At 30.8% G+C, this 22,494-nt stretch overlaps 1 protein-coding gene across 1 annotated transcript in view; it reads right to left on the bottom strand.

Moving 5' to 3' along the window:
- Positions 1–4,464: 4,464 nt before the first annotated feature.
- The window catches only part of LOC113556973 (paired box protein Pax-6-like), a 57,749-nt gene continuing 39,719 nt past the window's right edge, over positions 4,465–22,494 (bottom strand). The window contains exons 5-7 of the mRNA XM_026962220.2: positions 16,932–17,282; positions 7,643–7,860; positions 4,465–5,879 (exon numbers count right to left, since the gene is read on the bottom strand). Coding sequence (XP_026818021.1) covers positions 4,932–5,879; positions 7,643–7,860; positions 16,932–17,282 — 1,517 coding nt within the window. The 3' untranslated portion in view covers positions 4,465–4,931. The remainder of the gene's footprint in view (positions 5,880–7,642; positions 7,861–16,931; positions 17,283–22,494) is intronic.

Genomic DNA, 22,494 nt, shown 5'->3' with positions numbered 1-22,494 from the left:
TTACATTTTTTATAATATATAATGTAAAATATATTATTATAATAGGGATGTAATTTAGTGAATTATAATTACACATTGCACATATAGGTAACAATTAAGTAAAAATAAATACTAAATAAGTATTTAATTATAATTTATGAGTATAAAACATATTATAATAATCAAATATCAATTTATAATGTAATAAATGCAAGAAAATAACTAGATATCTATTGGAAAATAAAAAAATACATATTTATAAGAAGAAAATCGTCGAAGTTGCTTAAAAATATGAATTTTGTTCACGTAATCTATTTAATATATTATGTTAGTAACGTTCATGAATCATTCGCAAAATACAAACGGCATCTTTTGAAACACTGTACAAAGTTTCGTTTTTTGTTTGTCTAAATCAAATCACGTTCATTTTAACAAATATTTTTAAAAATTATCACTTTTTTTAAGAAGCTACGTTTATTATAAATTTGAATACATTTTTATTTCGTTTGACTTCAACTTTAACTAAGCAATTTCAATATTTTGTGTCAATAATATTTGTGATGGTATAGAGCTTTGTACTTTTAAGATATAAATTATTAATTTCCATCAAGCTTTCGACTACTTATATAAGTATACTTATGTACAAGTTTAAGTATAATTAACACGACGTGAATAATTATTAGATGTGTGTATGTGTGTGATAAATGAGTTTAGTCCATCTTGAGATGGACTATGGCTAATGTTAGATTGTGATTTATGAGACGGCGTCTAAATAGAATATGTTTGTTGACATCCTTAAGACATTTTGAATAGGTATTGAAAACTGAATATAAATTATAACTATACGACTAATGACATCGCGCCAACATTAAATTCAAGTACCCATTGGAAATACTTGTCTTTTCATTAACATAAAAAGATCGTTTTTGTAACCGATCAAACTAGGCGTCTTATCCACACACATTTTAGTATTCTTACATATACTTATCTTTTTTTATAGGATTCTTATAAAATTATAAAATTAATAATTATTAATTCGATAATAAAAAAGGCTATTACGCCTTTATTAATAAAATATTTTTTTTCGGTTAATAATGGATAATATGAAATCAATACCTATATTTTTAAAGTTTACTTACCTTAAGCTTTTTAGATTTCATTTTGACAAAACGAATACTCTGCGAATTATCTGTCGTGCTTTTAATATAATTTTCGAATATTTTAAACTCACATTATAATATTATAACAGGTATATTCATACATTAAATTTGTGTTTCGATATTGATGTCGATGATCCTGAATAATGTTTAATGTTTCATTTGTTTTGTCTTATTTGTATTCCAAATTATTTTTTCCGATTTTAATGTATTTCTGACTTATATTTTGACGTTAACCAACACGAGCTATATATAAAATTATACTTACAGAGGGTATGGTGATAAAAAATGTGTACAATCATTGCCGAATTGTTCGAAATATATAGTTTATTGTGCAATTAATAAATACAATATTACACGCCTTAAATATAATGCTAACAAGTGTACAACTTCAGTAATAGTTTGTATTGTTATATATTTTATATATTAAAAAAAAAAGAGAATAATAATTAAACTTGTAATAATTAGGCTATATCACAGATAAGTCGTTATAAAATATAAAAAAAAAAAATAATTAATATAACACTGAAATTATAATTAAAAAATAAGCGAACCATAATTATATATTATGTATAAACTCAACACAATGCATTATAATTTGTTCAAATCGACAGTGATGCTCAGCGTTTGTTCCTAAAATTGTCTATGTAATCTAAATGTCCGTTTAAAAGTAAATGTTTACACCTTATGAACTATAATACGTTTACATTGTAAAAATATTTTATGTGTGTATAATGTTATATAAAAACATATACATAATATATCATATAATGCGACACTGTACATCTATTTTCGATCGAAAGCGCTTAAGTAAATGTGTTCGTAAGCATTAAATAAACACGATTCGTGTGACGCGATACACATATGGTTCCAACACCTGAATATGTTGCTGGTTTTGAAGTTCTTTTCCCAGGTAAAGGTGACAATATTATTATTCGCACCTACCGGGGCCGAAATCAATAAATTTCGAACTACTTTACAAACGAATTTGAACGCACCCGCTCGTTTTGTTATTAACTCCGGTTAAGCACGATATGTGTACCCGTAGGTGAACTTAGGGGTGCAGGAAATAGGGGATATTGCCCACTCCCCGGCCCAATCTAATTTCAGTTGGACATATAATTTCCAGTCTAATGTCATTGAACTTTTAGCACCGCCCACGTAGATTTCACCTTCCTAGACTAAAATAAATGTGTCTAATTTGACATTTAATAAATATATTTAAGTTAATATGTACAACACTGCAATCTTAGCTATATATATTTAATATTATTACGTATACCTAAAGTTTAAAAATCGTACAGAATTTGATGTCCCTCCAAAAATTAAATCCAAAGTGTAGTTTATCTTAAGTTATGCATGAGTAAAAAAAAAAAAACAATTAAAAATAAGTGCACGCGTGATTCGACAAACAAAAAAGTCATGTACAAAGACATCCGAGAAAATGGTCTTAGCAGTGCAGCGTGGTTTGCGTGTTCCTAGAACATAATTATTTTTACACGTCGGTCTTCAATAAGTATGCGTTTCAGAGTTTTTCGATTCAAGACACTCCTGTCGTGTATATTTTATAGCACGCATAGCAGTGTGGTACGGATATCGTTGGAAATACAAACTCAAAGACACCGGGGATGAGAGTAACCCAATTTTACACGCATAGAGACCGAAAATGACATAAAAAGAAAAAAGATATCGACGATTATATTATAATCATACACCGAAACCTATATCAAAAAACAAATACAATTATACATCGATGGGGTTCCGTTATAAAATACATACAAATTTCAAATCATGATTCGATGGTCTCTGCAGAGATTGATAAAATATATTATAATATTAAATTACAATTAACATTATGATTTATATGCAATAAATCTTTAGCACCACACAATGCGGCAAACGGGTTACAACTTGTACAGAAAATTTTATAAAATTCAGTGTAGACGATACATAGTGGTCCTATGCTTTAATACGGGTTTGGCGATTTGTAAGCCACGAAGTAGATATTATTTAATTAATATGTATGTTATTTATAAGTATCTATAATATTATTATATTATTGTGAACAACAATATTGTTTTATCGATATCTGTAGCACTTGAATATAGAATAAATGCAATATTCGCGAAACGGTATCGATTTATTTATATTCCATTCAACGCGGTACTTGTAAATCGTTTACAAAAGTTATTTACAAAAAAATAAAATTAAAATAAATAATAAATAAATAAAAACACACTTGCTTACCTAAACTATTTGAATGTACATATTACGTGTTTCGATAGCCACTCTATTTATTTTTTATATACATGAAAAATGTAATCAAAACGGTATAAACCGTGTCGATAGGCGAAAAAAACACAAAAAATAGACGTCGCATCAAACTCGTCTTTATTATTTATATATATATATATTATTTTACACCTACATCATTCTATTATTAAATTATTAGGTACAAGTATGTATAGCTATGTTTTATATTTTTTGTTCCATTGACTATATTGTACATTTCGAACACCATAAAATATTATTATACACCACAGTAATATATATATATACAAACATATAATATTATGATCATACCGATCGTTGAACCGACCAACATGAACTAAACATATTATACAACATTACAATATTAATATAATTGATTTAAATTAACTACTTACTGCCTACTGGATGCATGTCTTACATGAAATACTATACATAAGTAATCGCAATATAGATTCACAAATGGTGTACAACACACACGCAGTTACGAAAACGTCATAATTAAAACAAAAAGAGGAATAAATAACCTAAAAACTAAAATAGCAGCAGTGTGGACGGTCTGGCGACGAAGAGTGTCCGCCGGAAATATTTCTCCCGATTTCCCGATTTTAGTGTAATATTATGTACCTAATGTACCAGAAACGATGGGTCCCTGTTGTCAATAAAAAAAAAAATAATAAACGCTCTCACCCCGGCCCAGTTCAATGTGATACACGAGTATTCGGGGTAATATTGTACCTCTCTTCCTAAAGCAACACAAAGTCACTGTATTCGATGAGTGTATGTATTCACGACATGCGAAACGACGTTAATTGGAAATAAACCCGTCCTGCGTACTCCCTGCAAATGCAAATAAACCGTACTAAGTATAAGCGCTCCCCCAAAGAAACAGAGGGGTACTTTATTACTCTTCGTTACCGTCGACTACACGAGAATCGGCTCGACGGCGTTAAATTAAATTAACCTCTAAAAAATTACAGCGATGAGAGATAGGGGTATAATCGGGGAGAAAAAGGCAGAAAAATGAAAAAAAAAAAAGAAACGGAAACTGCCATCCAACTATTCCCACCCGTGCAAACACGCGATGACATTATTATTGTGTCATACTTTTTTAATATATACTATTATTATACCATCGTCTATCGCTATGTTTATATATTATGATACAGAACGATTCAAAAGTCTTTGATCGAGTGCTGATCATCTATGCTGTAGTGCATTACAAACGTTCAATAATATAACCTCCACTGTCAATGACTTCCGTCCATCTCTACACTATATAATATAATATTCTCATAGTTTATATTTAACACGACACACGTTTATGATGGTGTGGCGAAAAAAAATTAAAATTAATACTATAGACCGTCTTATACTTGTCTATATATATATATATAATATAGAATGTTATGTCGCGTCTTGATATCGATCGTGTTTACCTGATACGATTTGCAACCGATTTATACATTGATAATCGGACGACGACTTTTGAATCGCACTTTTGGTCGTAAACCGTAACACCTGCGCCTACGCTCTGTCCTTGTCGTACTTGGTCAACTGCAACGGTTGCGCAGCCGCAGTCGCTGCCGCCGCCGCCGCCGCCGCTTTGGCCGCGCCCTGTTCGAGGGCCCGGTGGTGTAGGGCGGTAAAGGCGGCCATTTCGCGCCACGAAGCGATCGTGGACAGCACGCTGTTGTGATGGTGAATGTTGTTGTTGCTGTGGTGGTTGTTGTTGTTATTGTTGTTGTTGTTAGGGTGTTGGTTCAGGTGGTTCAGGTGGTGATGATTGTTGTTCGAGCTGTCCACCGTTCGTTTCACGTCGGCCGGATGCATAATGTGACCGAAGTACGGAAGTCGGTCGGCGCCGAATCGCGGACGGGACGGGTGATTGTTATTGTGATGGTGATGATGATGAGGTGCCAGAGCGGTGGCCGCCGACGTCTTTCCGCCGTCGCCGTCGTCGTCACCGACATCGTCGCCATCTCCACCGCCGCCGCCGCCGCCGCCGTCGTTATTGTTGTTGTCGTTATGGGCGTTGTACGAAGACGAATTGGAACCGTCTCCGTCGTCCATCGGTTCGTCGCCACCGGCGCCAACGACGCGACCGCCGTCGTCGTCTTCGTCGTCCGTCGTCACGTTTATCTCTTCGGACGACTCGGACGCCGCGTAACTCTGCTGGACGAGCTGTCGGTGCAAGTGCTGTTGCGGCATCAGCGATCGGAACGCGCTGTTCTCGCCACCGCCCAGACACCTGGCCACTGTGGCCGGGCACGGGGGGCCGCCGACGCCGTCCGGTACACCGGACGGACCGCCGATCGCCCCCGCGACTGGCGACACGACCGGCGGCGTGGGCGTACCCGCTGCCGAACCGCTGCTGCCGCCCGACACGGTCGACGCGGCCGCCACGCCCGACCGACGCGATTTGTTCATGCGCTGGTGCCGCCGCCACTTGGCCCTTCGGTTCGAGAACCACACCTGCGAAATACATCATTGTTATGAATGTCCCTTCCGAATACATTATTTGTATATATATTATAATGCATTATAAAAGTTATTGCGATTAAAATAATATAATAATATAAAACAATTATTGAGACGTATATATGTTACATAATATATATACTTATGAATTTAGGGCTTGGAAGTATGTTTTTTTTGAACCGTTAGATTTATTGCTAAGTGAGCTAGAAATTCGTTCCAAGACACTACGAAAAACATATCAAAAGTTTGTAGCGCATATTTTTGCATATTTAGTGATTTTTAGATTTTAGTGCATAATATTCTTAATTTTATAATTTTTTAGAGTATGTTTTATAATTTACGAAGATTTATATGAAAATTTGTAAATAAAAAAATTGATACATTAATATTGATAGATATTATTAGATATTCTTGTATCGTATTTTTTTTTATTTTAAATTATGTTTGAAAATTAAAAATCAGAATTATTTTTATTGTTTTGCTTTTTCCGCATTTATAATATTTTATAAAATATTTCTACAAATAATAATTTTGTGTAAAAAATAAAATATAAATGCATATTTTTAGAGCGTATTTGTACTTTTTAAGCGCATAAGTGCATGCATATTTAGTACTTTTTAAGTGCATTAAATTCCGAGCCCTAGAAGATTACATATTATGTCTATACGTTGAATTAATCATTTTTTTTGTGCTGTTTTTTTAAAAATAGAAAAACATCATTTGGTTTTAATTGTTTTGTCTCTATGTGGCCGGTCCATCTTAATATTTCGAAAAAGAGTGAAGAATTTTTGATTAATGGTCTAACTATATGTTTTTGAATTCTTCATCATCGTGAATAAAAATTGGTGACGGATGGATCTAGTCCAACGGCAATATTATGTATCGATTATAACTTATATATATTATGTCTTCAAAATTATTACACTAAGACGCAGAAAACGGATTTTCGAGTGGTCTCATAGTTGTTATCACTATTTTCAGTACCAGCTAGTATATAATCTAAAAAATATTCTGTTTTTAAAAAAAAGTCAAACTATTATCAAATTCACTAAAGATATATATATCTTTTAAATAACTCTAGAGGCTAATCACGACTGCAAGTTTGTTAAAAAAAAAAAAAATTAAAAACAATCAATTATTTTAATACGTAAAATATGCAGTCGGTATATTGTATGCGCTTAAAATTTAAAATATGCAAAAATATGCAAAATACATTTTCACACACGCATTAAATGAGCTATGCGAAACGAATTACGCCCGAACTCGATTGATGGAACTATGAGTTCATACATCATGAAATAAAAAAAAAATCACACACAAATGTATTATAATAGTTCTCGGCCTTGTGGTTATGACTTATCGCGCACGTCGTGTACACTCTTAGTTACAGTTTGAATTATGTGAATATATTAATTATATATAGGTATAGGTACATATAGTTATAATTTAGTATTCTGTGGTATATACACGATGATTCAACAATAAGCATCCATATTGCTTACTCCAATTATTTATTTGATAATAAATTTATTCACACTTTATAAATAGTATGAAAAAATTCAAGATTCGAACATAATATGATCTTATAGTATATTTATAAAAATTCCAAAAACTAGATGTGAAATAACTGAATAATTAAAGAAAAAGAGGATGAGCCGTACTTTGTGATCACTCTGTGTATACATACCCGTCTCTATATCTACACGGGTACTCTTATTTATATACTATAACAAATACAGTATATTGAGTCGACTTACTTGGACTCTGGCTTCAGACAAACTGGTCTTGGCAGCTAGCCGTTCGCGAGTGCTCACGCACGGATAGTGGCTCTTGTCGAACTCCTTTTCCAATTCGTCGAGTTGGTCCGGACTGAACGTAGTCCGGTTGCGCCTGAACTTTGGTTGCTCGGAACCACTGCCGCTGCCTACGCTTTCCATGTCATCCTTGCAACCGTCGACGCCTCCGGATCCGTCGCCTATGTAAAAGAATGGAAACGGTCAGAAACGCTAACATAATTATTTAAGTTATTTAGCGGTAGATATAAATTATATAACACTATTTTAATACGAAAAAACTGGCAGACTTTTCGTGACTAACGTTGTATGGTAATTACATCATAAATCATAAGTACTCATGAACCCGGGGGCCCCCACACGAGACACGAGACTTTTCAATGAGGCCCAGCATCCTTACAAAAAATTCTAAATAAATAAATAACCAATGGTGATCAATTAGTTATACTCGAAGATTTTGTTGTAAAAGCTTTTTTGAAGGGAAGTAACGTTATTTTAAAAACATGACTTATTTTCATAAGTTTTTATTTACAATTTTTTGATTAAAGTGACCATATAATGTCACAAGAAATTATAAAACTATAAAAAAGTTCGCTCCTGCATGATTTTCGTATTTTAATAATATTTTTTTATTTTCTTCATTGCATAATTTTAATAAAACCTTCGATTCATTTCGGGAAACGTGAACTTTTTATAGTGATAAAATAGAATATTTATATTATCGACTGATGTTAATAGCATATTTTATATGGTCGATTCGGTTGAAATTGACTTGAAAATATCAAAAAATACGTGAAATAATGTACGAAATTAACAAATGGCGATCTAGACGATTGATGAGTTATACTGATTTAATACTATACGCTATTTTTTATGATGCATTATATCTAGTGATCAGATCCGGGGTAGACGTTTTGGATTTAGATGGCCTAGGACTAGAATAATTTTTTATGTGAATTATCGATGCTATTATTTTAGATTATCGTCGGCGCTTGTGTCACTAGACTAGACGCGTTTTTAACAGGCAATTATGTCTTATACTTGCGGGTATAATTCGCACTAATAAGGGCCACGTTTGTATTACATAATAATTATAGGCCGACTCGAATGACGACAACAATATTATGTATGCACGCGGCAGGAAGTGCAATTTGATTAGTCGTATTATTATCGTTTTCGTTTTGCGCTGCACGAACCGCCGCGTGTTCCGGGATGAATGCGACGGCAGTGTTTCGCGCAAAAGAGTTTCGGAGTAAAAACAAAAGGGGAGAAAAAATAAGAGAAACACGCTTTTCGTGTCATTTAAACGCGTACACCTATGTATTATTATTATAGGTAGGTGGTACACAACATAATAATAATATTCGCAGTATTATAATTATCGTTATTATATATTAAATTAAATATAATTGTAAAACGCAGGTACCCTGCACAACGTTTCCTTTTATTTTATTCGTATATAATATATATATATATATAACTGAAATTGCACGGCACCTACATCGGATATAATATACATATTATACATATATATATATATATATATATATACCTACCTACCTACGTACGCCGTTTAGCAGCCATGCCATTATTATACGCATGTATTATATTATTATTACTATATAATATTATTACGTTCACACGTGATGTTTACTGCACGCACTACGTTAATGCGGCGTCCTGGACGTGTCTATATACGTGTAATTTTAACGCGCAGACGCTAACCTACTTAATATAATATAATTTATAATATTTATATGTATATGTATTATATTTTATATCATAATCGGCCGACGACCGGGTGTGCGCGCGCGTAATTGGAAACGCTAATGCAAATCGTCGTCAAAGAACTCGCGCGCGGGAACAGATACTGCCGAGATAGTAATAATAATAATAATGATAATAATGTAATATTATAATATTATGTATATATATAGACTGCAGAATATTGTTTACGTACCGTCAGTGGTATAATGCGTATAACACGCAATATTATGATATTATTGTCATTACATAATAATATTACCCACAGGCTCTCGTTTAATACGATATAGATTATACAGGTAAGTATACATATATAGCGAGCATAACAGGTCGGCGTGTGAACCGATCGGTGCTACTATAATATTGTACACGTTATACTATGCAGAAAGTACGAATAGAAAAATATATATTATTATAATGCGTATAATATGCAGTATTGTATGCAAGTGCCCGTTTATCGATATATATATATATATATATTATATAATTCCGTGATCGAGTACCTAAATATACGCGTGTAATACAAATTGAACGTATTTGCGCGCATTAGCATAATAGCGAGCTTTGATAATCGGTTGCCGTCTCGTTTTGTTGAAAAATCAGGGAGATCCGTAGTGTCAATAAATGTGATTGCATATAACTCTATTTGTATAGACAAGACATAGAGCCGTCCCTCGAGATCCCTACGTTTTTTTTTATTATTTAGTATTTTAATTGAATTGGTAATATAATATAATTATTTTTCAACCTTGAAAAGATTAAAAATTAACGAATCGAAATCGCACAAAAATTATCATGTAAAGTACCACCATATTGCGACTGCAGTGTATCGCCTCGATCGTGTATTTATTAGATATGAAATACATTATAGTATGATACTATAAAATACGTATATAACCTATTTAAAAAATAGTATTGCAGTGGAAATTCTTTGTGGCGCAAACGCCGGTAACTATAAAAGGGAATTCAAACGTGGTTATGATCTCACGTGTATTTTATTTCCGGAAAATTCAAGAGTATCCGCTAAATGAATGATGTGGTGAAGGCGTCCATGATCAGAGGTTTCACTCATTAAACGATGTATTTTAATATTATATAATAAAACCATATATTATTATCGTGTTACTACATGTTTGTTTAAATCATTTTATTTTCACGAATATACATATTTGTGTTAGAAAAATATACAGCACAGTTTAAATATCTAAGTACGCTTAAAATGCATTTGCCTCTGGAAGTCCAGTACTCCAGCTAAGTATTTACGGAGTTCACAAAAGGAAGCAGATCTATGGGCCCAAACTAGGATGTCTACCCATGAAAAATTATACACCACTGTCTAAAACCTAAAAATATAAGAATTAACTTAATATGGCTCTACAAGCACACATGTATATCAGTGCTATGAAACATACACAAGTAAGTTTTCGATGGCGAGCTAAATGTAAGTGTAAGTGGAGTTGTCTTATGTAAACAAGTAAGTTCAAACGCTCTATAGTTAAACCGGCTTATATAGAATATGTTATTATTTATTATAAATTTTGGTTTTTTATACCTAATAAGATTATCTATGACCATAATATTAAAAGTAGTCAGTAGATACAACTATAAATATTAAATACACTATAAATTTCCAACTATAATTATTACTTCTTTCTCCGTAAAATTGCAGTTTAAATTTTTATTGTTACTTTCTATGGGCAGAAATTCATCTAAAACGATTTACTTATCAGGCTATTACACTTAAGCAAAAAAAAAAAAACAAGAATTGTATACAATCTAGACTCCAAGTGCCAAAATGACGTTGTTGCGTCACCCGGATTGAAGATTCTATTTCTTGACAAAACTTAAAGGGAAAGGATTAAGTGCACATTTTTTAAGGATGGTAAAAATGGATACAAGTCGAGTAAATGAAACTGAAATTGGCTAGAATTGAATAAATTGATAGCGATGGCTTACGAGTGTCAGGATGACACATTTTCAATAGAGGACGTTTTAAATTATGTTGAATAACCATATACACGATTCCAAAAAAAAAATAAATAAAATAAAATAAACAGAAATTTAATATTCTATTTATTTATCATAAACGACAATACGTACAAACGATCTCATATCTATAAAAACGTATTGTCTAAAAAAAAAAAAACACACCCCGTGCATTTATAGTGCAATAGTACGCTATACGTACCTGTATGTGTTATGACTGTCGAGTATACTGTAACTATTATGTTACATGACACTTATATATATATATATATATATATATTATTCACTTTGAATTACTTGCATATATTACAGGCATCACAATACGATTATATACTGGCCAATATAATAATATATTCACACATAATTAACTATAAGGCCTATCATAAATACACACAATGTAAGAACATTAGTTCAATGTACACATTTAAGACATAGACATATTTTATATTACTGAACTATCCGTACGCCTTCAATACAACCTTATCGACCTTGTAAAACTTTATTTACTTAATTTGTAAGTATTTAGTAGGTAATAAAATCAAATAATAACTCAAATTAAGTTTTAGTAATTTAAATGTATTTAAGAGCCTTATATCTGACTGCTCCCGGCTACGGTAATTATATTTACTGCATGGTCCCACGGCTCTACCTGGATATCTTGTATTTAACTAGTCACCCTCTGGCCACGTTACAATATCAACAAGTTTTTTTCGTCACGAATCAGTCACTAAAACGGCCTAGGTATATAATCATGTACAATAGGGTCAGCCATTGATCTGTCATGATATCTAATTAAAAAAAATATTTCATTAAGCTATAATAAATATTCAAACTGTTACAATAAATTATAATAAGCCGGATTCGTATTATTCGATCTAAATTATTACTTACCACAAATAATTGCGAATACTAACCTTTCTTAACCTTTAAATTATAGTATAGTATTACAATATTACCTAATTAATATTTAATTATCCATTATCGGAAAAATAGTAGGAACTATGAGTGTTTTAAAATGATAATATTATTATGTGCAAATAGCTTATATATATATTTTTTTAAATTATTAAAGCGTGCAATGTTGATACCTATAATACTATATTAATTGAAAATAAAAACTCTAATCGAATTTTATCACTTGAATGGTGTAATAATTAATTCCGAAAAACATTAATACATTATACACATTATGAAATGGATCTCATAGTATATTATCTAAAATTAATTTTAATAAGATAATTAACTGGTTATTGTGTATAAATGTATAATATTATAAGCCACGACGAATGACTATTTTATTGAAGAGCCGTTCATACTGTTCATAGTCTGGTGAATTAAATACAATATTTTGAATGTTTAAAACCAGTTTGCCGGATTAAATTATGCACTTTTAAATAATACATAATATGATACAATTGTGGACTAATTCGTTTTTAATGGAATTACAGTTTTGAAAATCGCGTGGTTTTAATTTCAAATCAGCTGAGGATTTATATTTTATGGTAAGAAAAAAAAAGATTAAAATAGATTGAATTATGCCGAGTAGAAAACTGGTTTAAAATCCAGATGGTATTCTAGACGGTGGACGATTCTTTCATGATCATTCATGCATTTAATTAATATTGTATTTTTTATTTTATTTTTTAAGTTATTCTAACATTTCTGGTATTTTCTGATTTTATTATTCATGGGAATTTCAACAGATACGATTTCGTTGTGTTTATTACTATAACACACAGATGATAAATCAGCTACTGCATCACGGGTTTCCTTTTATTAATGATTTTCGGGATGAAAATCGAAAATCGCTATCCATCGCCCTGTAGTGATAGGCCAAATATCATGGCGGCTGCTAGTCGAACCCAATATTATGTCGTATAACGAATTATTCATCTTAAAACGATTGGAAATATAATATGATAATCATAAATCGTTGAGTGGAACATAATATATATGTATAGTATTGAATATTGATAAAGTAACTTGTATTATAGTTAAAACGACGACGGCGCTAATTCGAATAATTACAAAAAAATCAACCAATTACACCTACACGGTTAATAATGTACCAACTTCGATCGAATTTCATAAGACGTAATAAATATATCGGCCTGTACAAGAATAATACTTGGAGCTTGCAGAATCCAGAGCTTTATAGTACGTTTTGTACGATTGACACGCGAATCTCGCGGAGCGCGTCCATAGTAATAGTATTGTTTAAATGAATATAAATAGGTTCACTCGGGCCGCGCTGTAAAACGATGTAAAAACACGTATGATAGGTAAATCGAAACGAATTTTTTTCTTCTCCGTAGGATTTCAAAGATACTTGAATTGCCCGCCGCAATCGTTCAATTTGTCAACAACCGGTTGCGCGAACCACCTTTTGAACCACTGCGTATAAGCGTATAATATTATATATACTTGCAGACACGAGACACGTTTTATACTTATTACATACATAATATAATATAAATGTACCTACGATGTGCCGTGGTCTTGTATGCAGTATTCATTTGCACGAGCGGATGCAACAGTGTAGATATTATTATTATATTTTATTATTGACGATTACTATAATACGATAGTGACCCGCAAACATGCAACTGACGCCATTATTTAGTACCACGCGTGTGATTTCCCAACAATAAAATGCAAACCCAATGCAAACGAAAAATCAGCTAGAGTATTTTATTTTTTATTATACGTAATGCGAAAGCTGCAGAGCACTGATATTATTATTATAATATTGTATACGATAAGTCAATAACTGTACCAAAAGTAAATTTTACCGATCGAAATTATGACATTAAATGAAAATTGATAAAATTTTTTTTAGTTTATACATTCATGAAAACGATTAAAATCACTGTTACAATTTATTTGTAAAAGACTACAAGATCGTTAGAAAACCCGACTTTACCTACTACTATAGTATAACAAGTGATTGAAATAATTCCCCCGTTATGTATTATGTAAGCTAGCTGCAACGGATATATTGATGACGAATAACAGGACGTAATGTGTATAAGTTCCACCTTTCTATTGTCATCGGATTTTAAATTCAAACCCGGGTATGGGTATTAATTACAACAGTTATTATTACAAAAGTATTGTTATGATTTCATAAAAAGTATTATTACCAAACTCAATAAAAACATAATCGTAAGAATATTGATATAATGTTATGTCAAAATTTAGGAAAAAAAATAATGTAAAGTTCGTGGAAAAAATCCGGTAAAAAAGTCTGGGCATAAGAACAAATAGCGAAATAGCATGTAAAAGTTAATTATTTAATAAGTACAAAATAATACGATTAAAAATAATAAAATATATTAAATTCATATTGATAATAACTTTCGATTTCTTTTCCTATAACGTAATGTTCAATATGGTATTATCAAAATGTTTCATGTCGTATAAAATTATACCACTCTCTCATAATGTCGCATAAGATGAAAATTAATTGACAAAATGCATCAAAAATCAAGCACTTATATTATTAATAAATATACAGCATTAAAGCGAGATAAGTTGAGTAAATTAATGCTTTTCTTATCATTATTGAAAAAATAAATTGAAAGTGATCACCAATTTAAAGTATTGTATAATACAATACAGTTTAAATTAAATTAATTTTATTTTTTTATTTCACTTAATGAAAATGAATAATTCACTTTTTATATATAGATATTATATTTTATTCAAATTTTATCCAGAAATTAATTCCTTGTCCTTTTTATTCTAATGTCAATACAAACATAATTTATCAATATCTAATCTAAATATTAATAAACAACGCATACTTTTTTAGTATAATACGGTTAATACAAATCACTTCCTCATTATATTCTCCGGTAATGTCAAGATATGAAAATATTTAACGTTTATTATCGTTTATTATAACAGAAAAATAATATAAACGATATAATATATTATAACGAATATCGGTGGATACTGAAAGTTGTAGGATTTTCGAAACTTTTTAACTAAATATGAATACTTTCGTCATTTTTGTTATACATTTTTTGTTTTTACTTTTATTTTAAAAATGAAAGTATTTCGTCATTGTGCGGAAGGAAATGAATTGTGTAAGTGGGGAGAGGCAGAGGTTGGGTCCGTAAACCACAACTCATTTTTGCCCTCCCCCTTGAAATCGATGCCGAGTTCCGCCTAATATAATATGACTACGCTTTACCACGGATATATTTGGCAATTTCATTATGAATATTTTGGTTTTACTTTTATCTTAAAAATGAAAGTTTTTGGTTATTGTGCGGAAGGAAATACATTGTGGGCGTGGGGGAAGCAAACGTTGGGTTCCTAAACCACAATTCATTTTTATCCTCCCCCTCGGAATCGATGCCGAGTTCCGCCTAATATATTGTGACCACGTGCATTACGTATATATAATATATTATAATACCTATATACCTATAGGTATATATTTTAAACATGCAGTAAATAACAATTAATGCAAGATCTTCCAAATTTTACGCTGCAAAAAAGTAGTGGGGATCATATTCAATGATCAAAATCAGGAGTGAATCTAGAAATTATATAACAGTGTGGCTGTGAAAACGATTAAGTCACCGCTGTTTATATAGGTACTCGGTCGTTATCATACTATAATACTATTTGGTTAAATTAATTTTAACAAGGACCTCAATAGTAAATTTGTTTAATAACGATTAAACGATACTAATGGATTGAGTAGACAATAAATAATTTAGTAATTTATGATAATATAGTATAAAATAAACCATTACCATTATACATTATACCTAAATAATAAGGCAGTATACTCGGAACAAATTTTCTCCCCATCCATCTGCAAGTACGATCTCGTATTTATATACGAAAATCCTGGTATTTTCTAGGCGTTAATCTCTGTTGTGAATTGTGATGATATAATAGATATGTCTATACTATATTGAGCAAAAATAATTTCAAAAAAAGTATGCCAATCGAGTATCACGAAATTTGGACCCTTCTCAGTGCGCACATATAACATATTTGACTATATGTTTTAAAATTACGTTAAGACATAATAATTATTACACGCACACAAAACAATTTAAATATCGACAATAGACTATAAATTAATAAATCAGCAATAGGTTTAGGGTTTAAGGTAGTTTATAAAGAGTATATGGTGTAGTTTAAAGTGATTCGTTCCGCAATCATCGTCCCACGGACTCAGAAAAAAACTATACACCATGGTGTAAAAAACCGCAATATTTAAAATAATTTTGAAGAGACATTTTTGTGTTTATCAATAAAAAATAGTGGCGAACGATTTCTTTTGTAGACTATAAAGTATATAATTGCATTTATTTTTAATATGATTCATAAAAAATAAAATAAAACCACCAACAGTAAAGGCCCTGCAAAGGTAAAATCTCCACGTCCTCGTAGGTCTATTCGCATCACCTGCCAGTCACAAGGCCTATGGCGTATTATATATATATATATATATATACAGAACGGGCGCATCACTCACCTATGAGTCTGGGCATGAGATCTCTGGACGACATGACGCCGCAAGGCTGATGGGCGTTGATCATGTGCTGCAGTGGCGTGGCCTTGTTGGACGCGCCTGGCCCGTGATGCAACGGCAGTCCACCGGACGACGACACAGCCGCGGCCACGGCGGACGGGCCGTCCGCGGCCACACCCGGCCACATGCCATGCGGATGCGGCGGCCACGGAAACGACGCGTACGGGTGCGACACCTGGTACAGACCGTACCCGGCAGCCCGGGCGAACTCGGCCGCAGCCCTCTCGGCCGCCCTGTTCCTCAGTATCCGGTTAATGCTGCTCACCGACGGTGCCGTGCCGTTCGTGCACACTCCTGCGAACATGCACAAAACATCTCCAATCAGACAAACAAAAATAATATTATTTATTATCCTGGAAGCATGTACACGATATACGATATATTATAGTATACGCCAGTGGTACTCAACTGGTGGTCCACGAACTTTTCTCAAGTGGGTCCATGTCCAAGTCGGTCATACCACATTTACATAATACATATACAGTTAGAATTATTATCGGATAAATATGATTATTTTTTCTGATAATTTCAAACTCAAATTAGTAATAATGTGCGATTTCGTGAAGAAAACATTTTTACCGGTTCATTGTTTGATTAGCTATCGATACGCTTTGTGTTCCGTTTTCCGGTTGTTGAAGTGGCATTTAAAAATTTATCGAAAGGGAAATACGATAGTGATTATGTTTAATTTATTTTCCCCTGTTTTTTAGCCATTATAAGGAGATGTGACCACATTATCGCGCTAAGGGGTACTTCTAAAGCTCTAACCAATATGGCTGAGTTCTAAATTAAAACGAACAGTTGTAAATACACAAATGGCTAAGAATATTCTCATTTCTTATTAGAATGCAGTAGCAGCTCAAAAAGTACGTATATTACTCCATATTCGTTAACTCCTTTGAAATGCGTATTAAATAGGTAATATCTAGTGTGGAGTTTTATTTTCTTAAAATATTTATTTATTTATTTAATTATATATTTTTTGATATACATTATACATACATATAATATGTTTAAAAATATTTTGTAAATTTTATTTTTTGACTACAGTCAACGGTTAAAATTACTAGGTTTGGAATATTTTATGCCGACCAAACGCACCGGTTGTATATTCAGGATGGACCTCTCACAAAGGAACACTTGAGCTTAGATGTTTGGAACCGACTGCTGCAGTCGTGCAACTCGAGTAGATATGTACTACATATTATTTTATCTACGTATATACCTAGCTATATTCTGCTCAACAACTGTCTATATATAGGTAGTCATATTATTCCCTTCGTATTACAGGTGTATGTACCTATAATATAATGTGCCGACGTAATACGCAACATAGGTATACTATTGTTTAGGTTGACATGTGCCACCGCATCGAGCCCACACACGATCTAAATGATTTCGTATGATATAATAATAATATGTTATGCGTATTATTGTCGTGAAGTGTTAATAAATCATAAGCTGGGAGATAATATTCTTTCGACAGTGAACGGTAATAATCAATAAAAATGTTAAGTGTTGGTATAAATATACCTATTTCTGTTATACATTTTAAACTCATAACAAAAAACAAATTCTATTTATAATTGCTACTTTTTAAAAAATATTTTTCGAGAATTTGGATGTATAAAAGTCGAATTCATCGATTAGCTGATTTGTTATAAATATTGATATTGGCGTTTATTTAAAGTTTAAATCAGTGCCATAACATTCCACTCATCAAGCTTTAAACAATAATTGCTACTTATTGAAAATATGCTTTTTTTTAAGTAGGAATATTCAGAAAATTGTTTATTTAGAAATATTGAATTGAAAATGTATGGTTTCATTGTTAAAAGTAAAAAAATAACTCTAAAAAACAATAACGATAAATAATTAAAATACATGAATATTTACATAAATTATTTATATTTCAAAATAAATTCATAAACAAATAACTTCTAAAGAATATTTACTATTATAATGACCACTTTCTATATAGCTATTTATTTATACAGAGAATTCCTATGATTATATGTTTACTTAAATCTATAATATCATCATAGAAGTTATACATTTACATGCTTTTAATTCGTATTTTAATAATCCATACCGTTTATTAACGGTTTGCATAGTTGTAAGTCTTCATTACAATTTTATGTTTCTATCATCAATATTTTCAAACATATTATTTGAGATTCGTCAAATAAAAAAATATATCATGTATTTATATTTAGAACCAATATTTCATTGTAAATACACATTTTCAATAACAAATAACTATATACCTACAGATCACGATAAATTAAATAGGTACGTGACTAATAAAAATGTAATTACTTGTCTTATATTTATTTTACTAATATATTTAAAGTATATTTTAGTATTTATATTCTTTTAGATTGTTTCTGTATTTATAAGTATACATCTAAAGATTAATGTTTCTATAGGCATGAAATATTATTATTATTATTATTATCAATTAATATTGACATATTTATAGTCTAATTTTCCGTATGTCATAATATGTCAATCGATTTGATTTTGACCAAGTTTAATGAAAATACGATTTTCCCAATATTTTAAACATAACTTAAAATGCTTGCTATGTTGATGAATCAATAATGAATTATTAATCAGTTAAGTAGGTGTAATAAATAAATTAAAACATATAGATTTGTGATGACAGAAAAGGCGTGACGGTAAATTGAATAACAGGTGTCTATAACATAGTATTATACTTAACCAGTACACATATAATACATGTTAAAATATATATAACTGGATAGTATAAATGTATAACAACATTTAAATAACAAAAAGAATTCCTTGAAAATTTAATATAAGGTTACACATAAGTTGTTATTTATAGAAATAAAAAAAAGTTGAACCTGTCCATAAAATGTTATGTATTTAAGTTGTATAAAATCTTAATAAACTCAGTCAAAATCGTTAAGATTATCAAATTATTTTTTAGTTAAAATTTCATCAATTTTTGATATGCATGCCTGTGATATGAAAATTTTATGTAATGTTCCTCAAAAATCTTTTATACTTGAAACAAAATACCTACAAAATATATAATTACGTTTTTTTTAAAAAAAATTTATTTTTATTCAAATTTAGACAAAATTGCATATTTTAACGTTGTTAATTATTTTGTTTATAATAATTCAAAAATATTCTTTATGGGGAGGGGGGACTTAAAACTTTTACTCATATTATGAATCTTAGCTAGTATACGGTACGACATTTTAAAAATATGTAAATTGGTTTGAAGATATTACCTATTCATAGATTTATACTATAAAGTATATGAACCTATTTACACGGTTTTATGGTAAAGTAGTACTGAATCAAAAATAAATGTGGGTAAATAATACTATGGAATATAATGGTATAAATATATATTTTTATTATTATTATTATAATTTTGACTAATAATATAATAAATTCAATGTTTAAATCAACCTATCATAATACTAATTAATAAATTATTCCAATAGCAATAATATCAATACATTATTAAATAAACTGATTGATGTAGATTGACAGGACATCTTTGCTCAGGACCATATTTTGTATACAATGATAGAGTAAGTTGGTAGGTACATCATTGAATTTAACACTTGCATTACTAGTAAAATCTAATAAAAGTTTGGAATATAAAAAAATTATATAAACAATAGTTTACATATGTCTATACGAATATCTCATATTAATTATATTTGTTAATGTATATTATAAATGGTTATTACTAATTAAATATTACAAATAAGATAATTAATGTTAAAATAGATTTTAAGTCCTGTATTTTAACTTTATTTTGACAGTTATTAAAAAAATTCTTACGAAATTGCTATAATAAAAACAAGAATAAACAAACTACTGATAAAAGATACGAAATTGTTATTAAAAATAATCAACAATCTTTTCTATACCTAGTAAAATTAACGAATTTCTTTACACGGATATGTATCCAACTTTATACTAGTGTATGAGTACATTAAACTGAAAAATACAGAAATATTATTTTTTTCCTATAAATCGGTAAAAAAACGTGAAAAATAAAATGGAAACAATATTGTGTGATATTATCCAAATAGCCGAAATAATATTTGTGTTTTAAGAGACAGTGTTGTGAAATCGGTATAAGTATTAAAGGATTTCAGTTTTGTTCTTTTTTTGGCAACTTTTATTTATTTGGTATAGATAAATACCATTTGTAGATAAATGCTATGATTTATATTTTGTAGGTAAATACACAAATAATTGATAAATATATTTTAATTACTAATAATATTGAAACTATATTCATTATCTAGCGATCATAATATTGTTTCTCGTATTTAATATGTTTAAAAAACTTAATTTAATGATTTAAATTTTTTGTCATACACTAATATCTTTGTTTTGATTTACATTTTAAACATGTAATATAGAGTGTGGTTTTTGTGATAATTGTGGTATTAAAATAGTCACGTGAAAATTGACCTGTTTAATAGAAATATTATTAGTTACACCTGTTGTCGCTAATGCCAAATCGATCGGATTTTCACTAACTCGATCTCTCCTTGATCCACAATTTATCGATATTTTTAATTTATATATATATTATATAGCGTGTAATACTTATTAGATTTTCATAATTCCCCCGGTCATTAAGAAATGGACAGAACGAGCACAATTCAAAGAGAGAGAGAGAGAGAGAGAGAGAGAAATAGTGTTTGAGCGAGTGAGACGAGAAAAGATTTTGACGATTCAAGTCCATTCAGGTGAACGTTTTCCGACCGGCAGCACCCAAGAAGTAGCTTGTTCGCTGACGTGACTGACACACGGCACACCACAATATAATAATTTTCATTCTGTTCGGTTCACACGAAAAATATAATCCTTTTATGCCGTCATATAATTGGTAAAATGGAAAAGATAAATTCGTTACCCGTTGTTATATATATTTGTCGTCACCGATCGATTTGACGACTGCGATAATGATGACGACAATAATAGTGGTAATAATAATAATAGTAATAATAATGATACAATATAAATGTTGAACAACCACTATACACAAGTATTCTATGTATAAATGACATATACACACACACACACACACACACACACACATTCACATCAACTATTGCCGAGTACACGATGTGTCCATAGTCCATGTGTAAAAGAAAATATTACGATGAAAAGGAGATAGAAATGCGCCTTCAAGCCCACGTCGAATTACCGTCGGAGGCGTACAATGTACAACGCGTACATACGTATATATGGGTACGTATACTATTGCTGTACACACGCCGAACACCCAATGATCCCCATGACCAATTTAATTACGAACCTGCGTCTGTGTGATGTCGTTTTTAAAAACGATAATATGTTTCAATGATTCGTTACGAAACAACGTGAACGCAAGATAAACGTCGACTTGGCGAGTCACGTAGGTACACCAGACTATAGAAATATACAATAATAATATACAATATTATTATTATATATAGATAGGCAGGTATAATATAAT

This window comes from Rhopalosiphum maidis, chromosome 3 (genome assembly GCF_003676215.2).
Source record: "Rhopalosiphum maidis isolate BTI-1 chromosome 3, ASM367621v3, whole genome shotgun sequence".
Taxonomy (NCBI): domain Eukaryota; kingdom Metazoa; phylum Arthropoda; class Insecta; order Hemiptera; family Aphididae; genus Rhopalosiphum; species Rhopalosiphum maidis.
The sequence above is the reverse complement of the archived record's forward strand: the minus strand, read 5'-3'. Positions and strand labels throughout refer to the sequence as shown.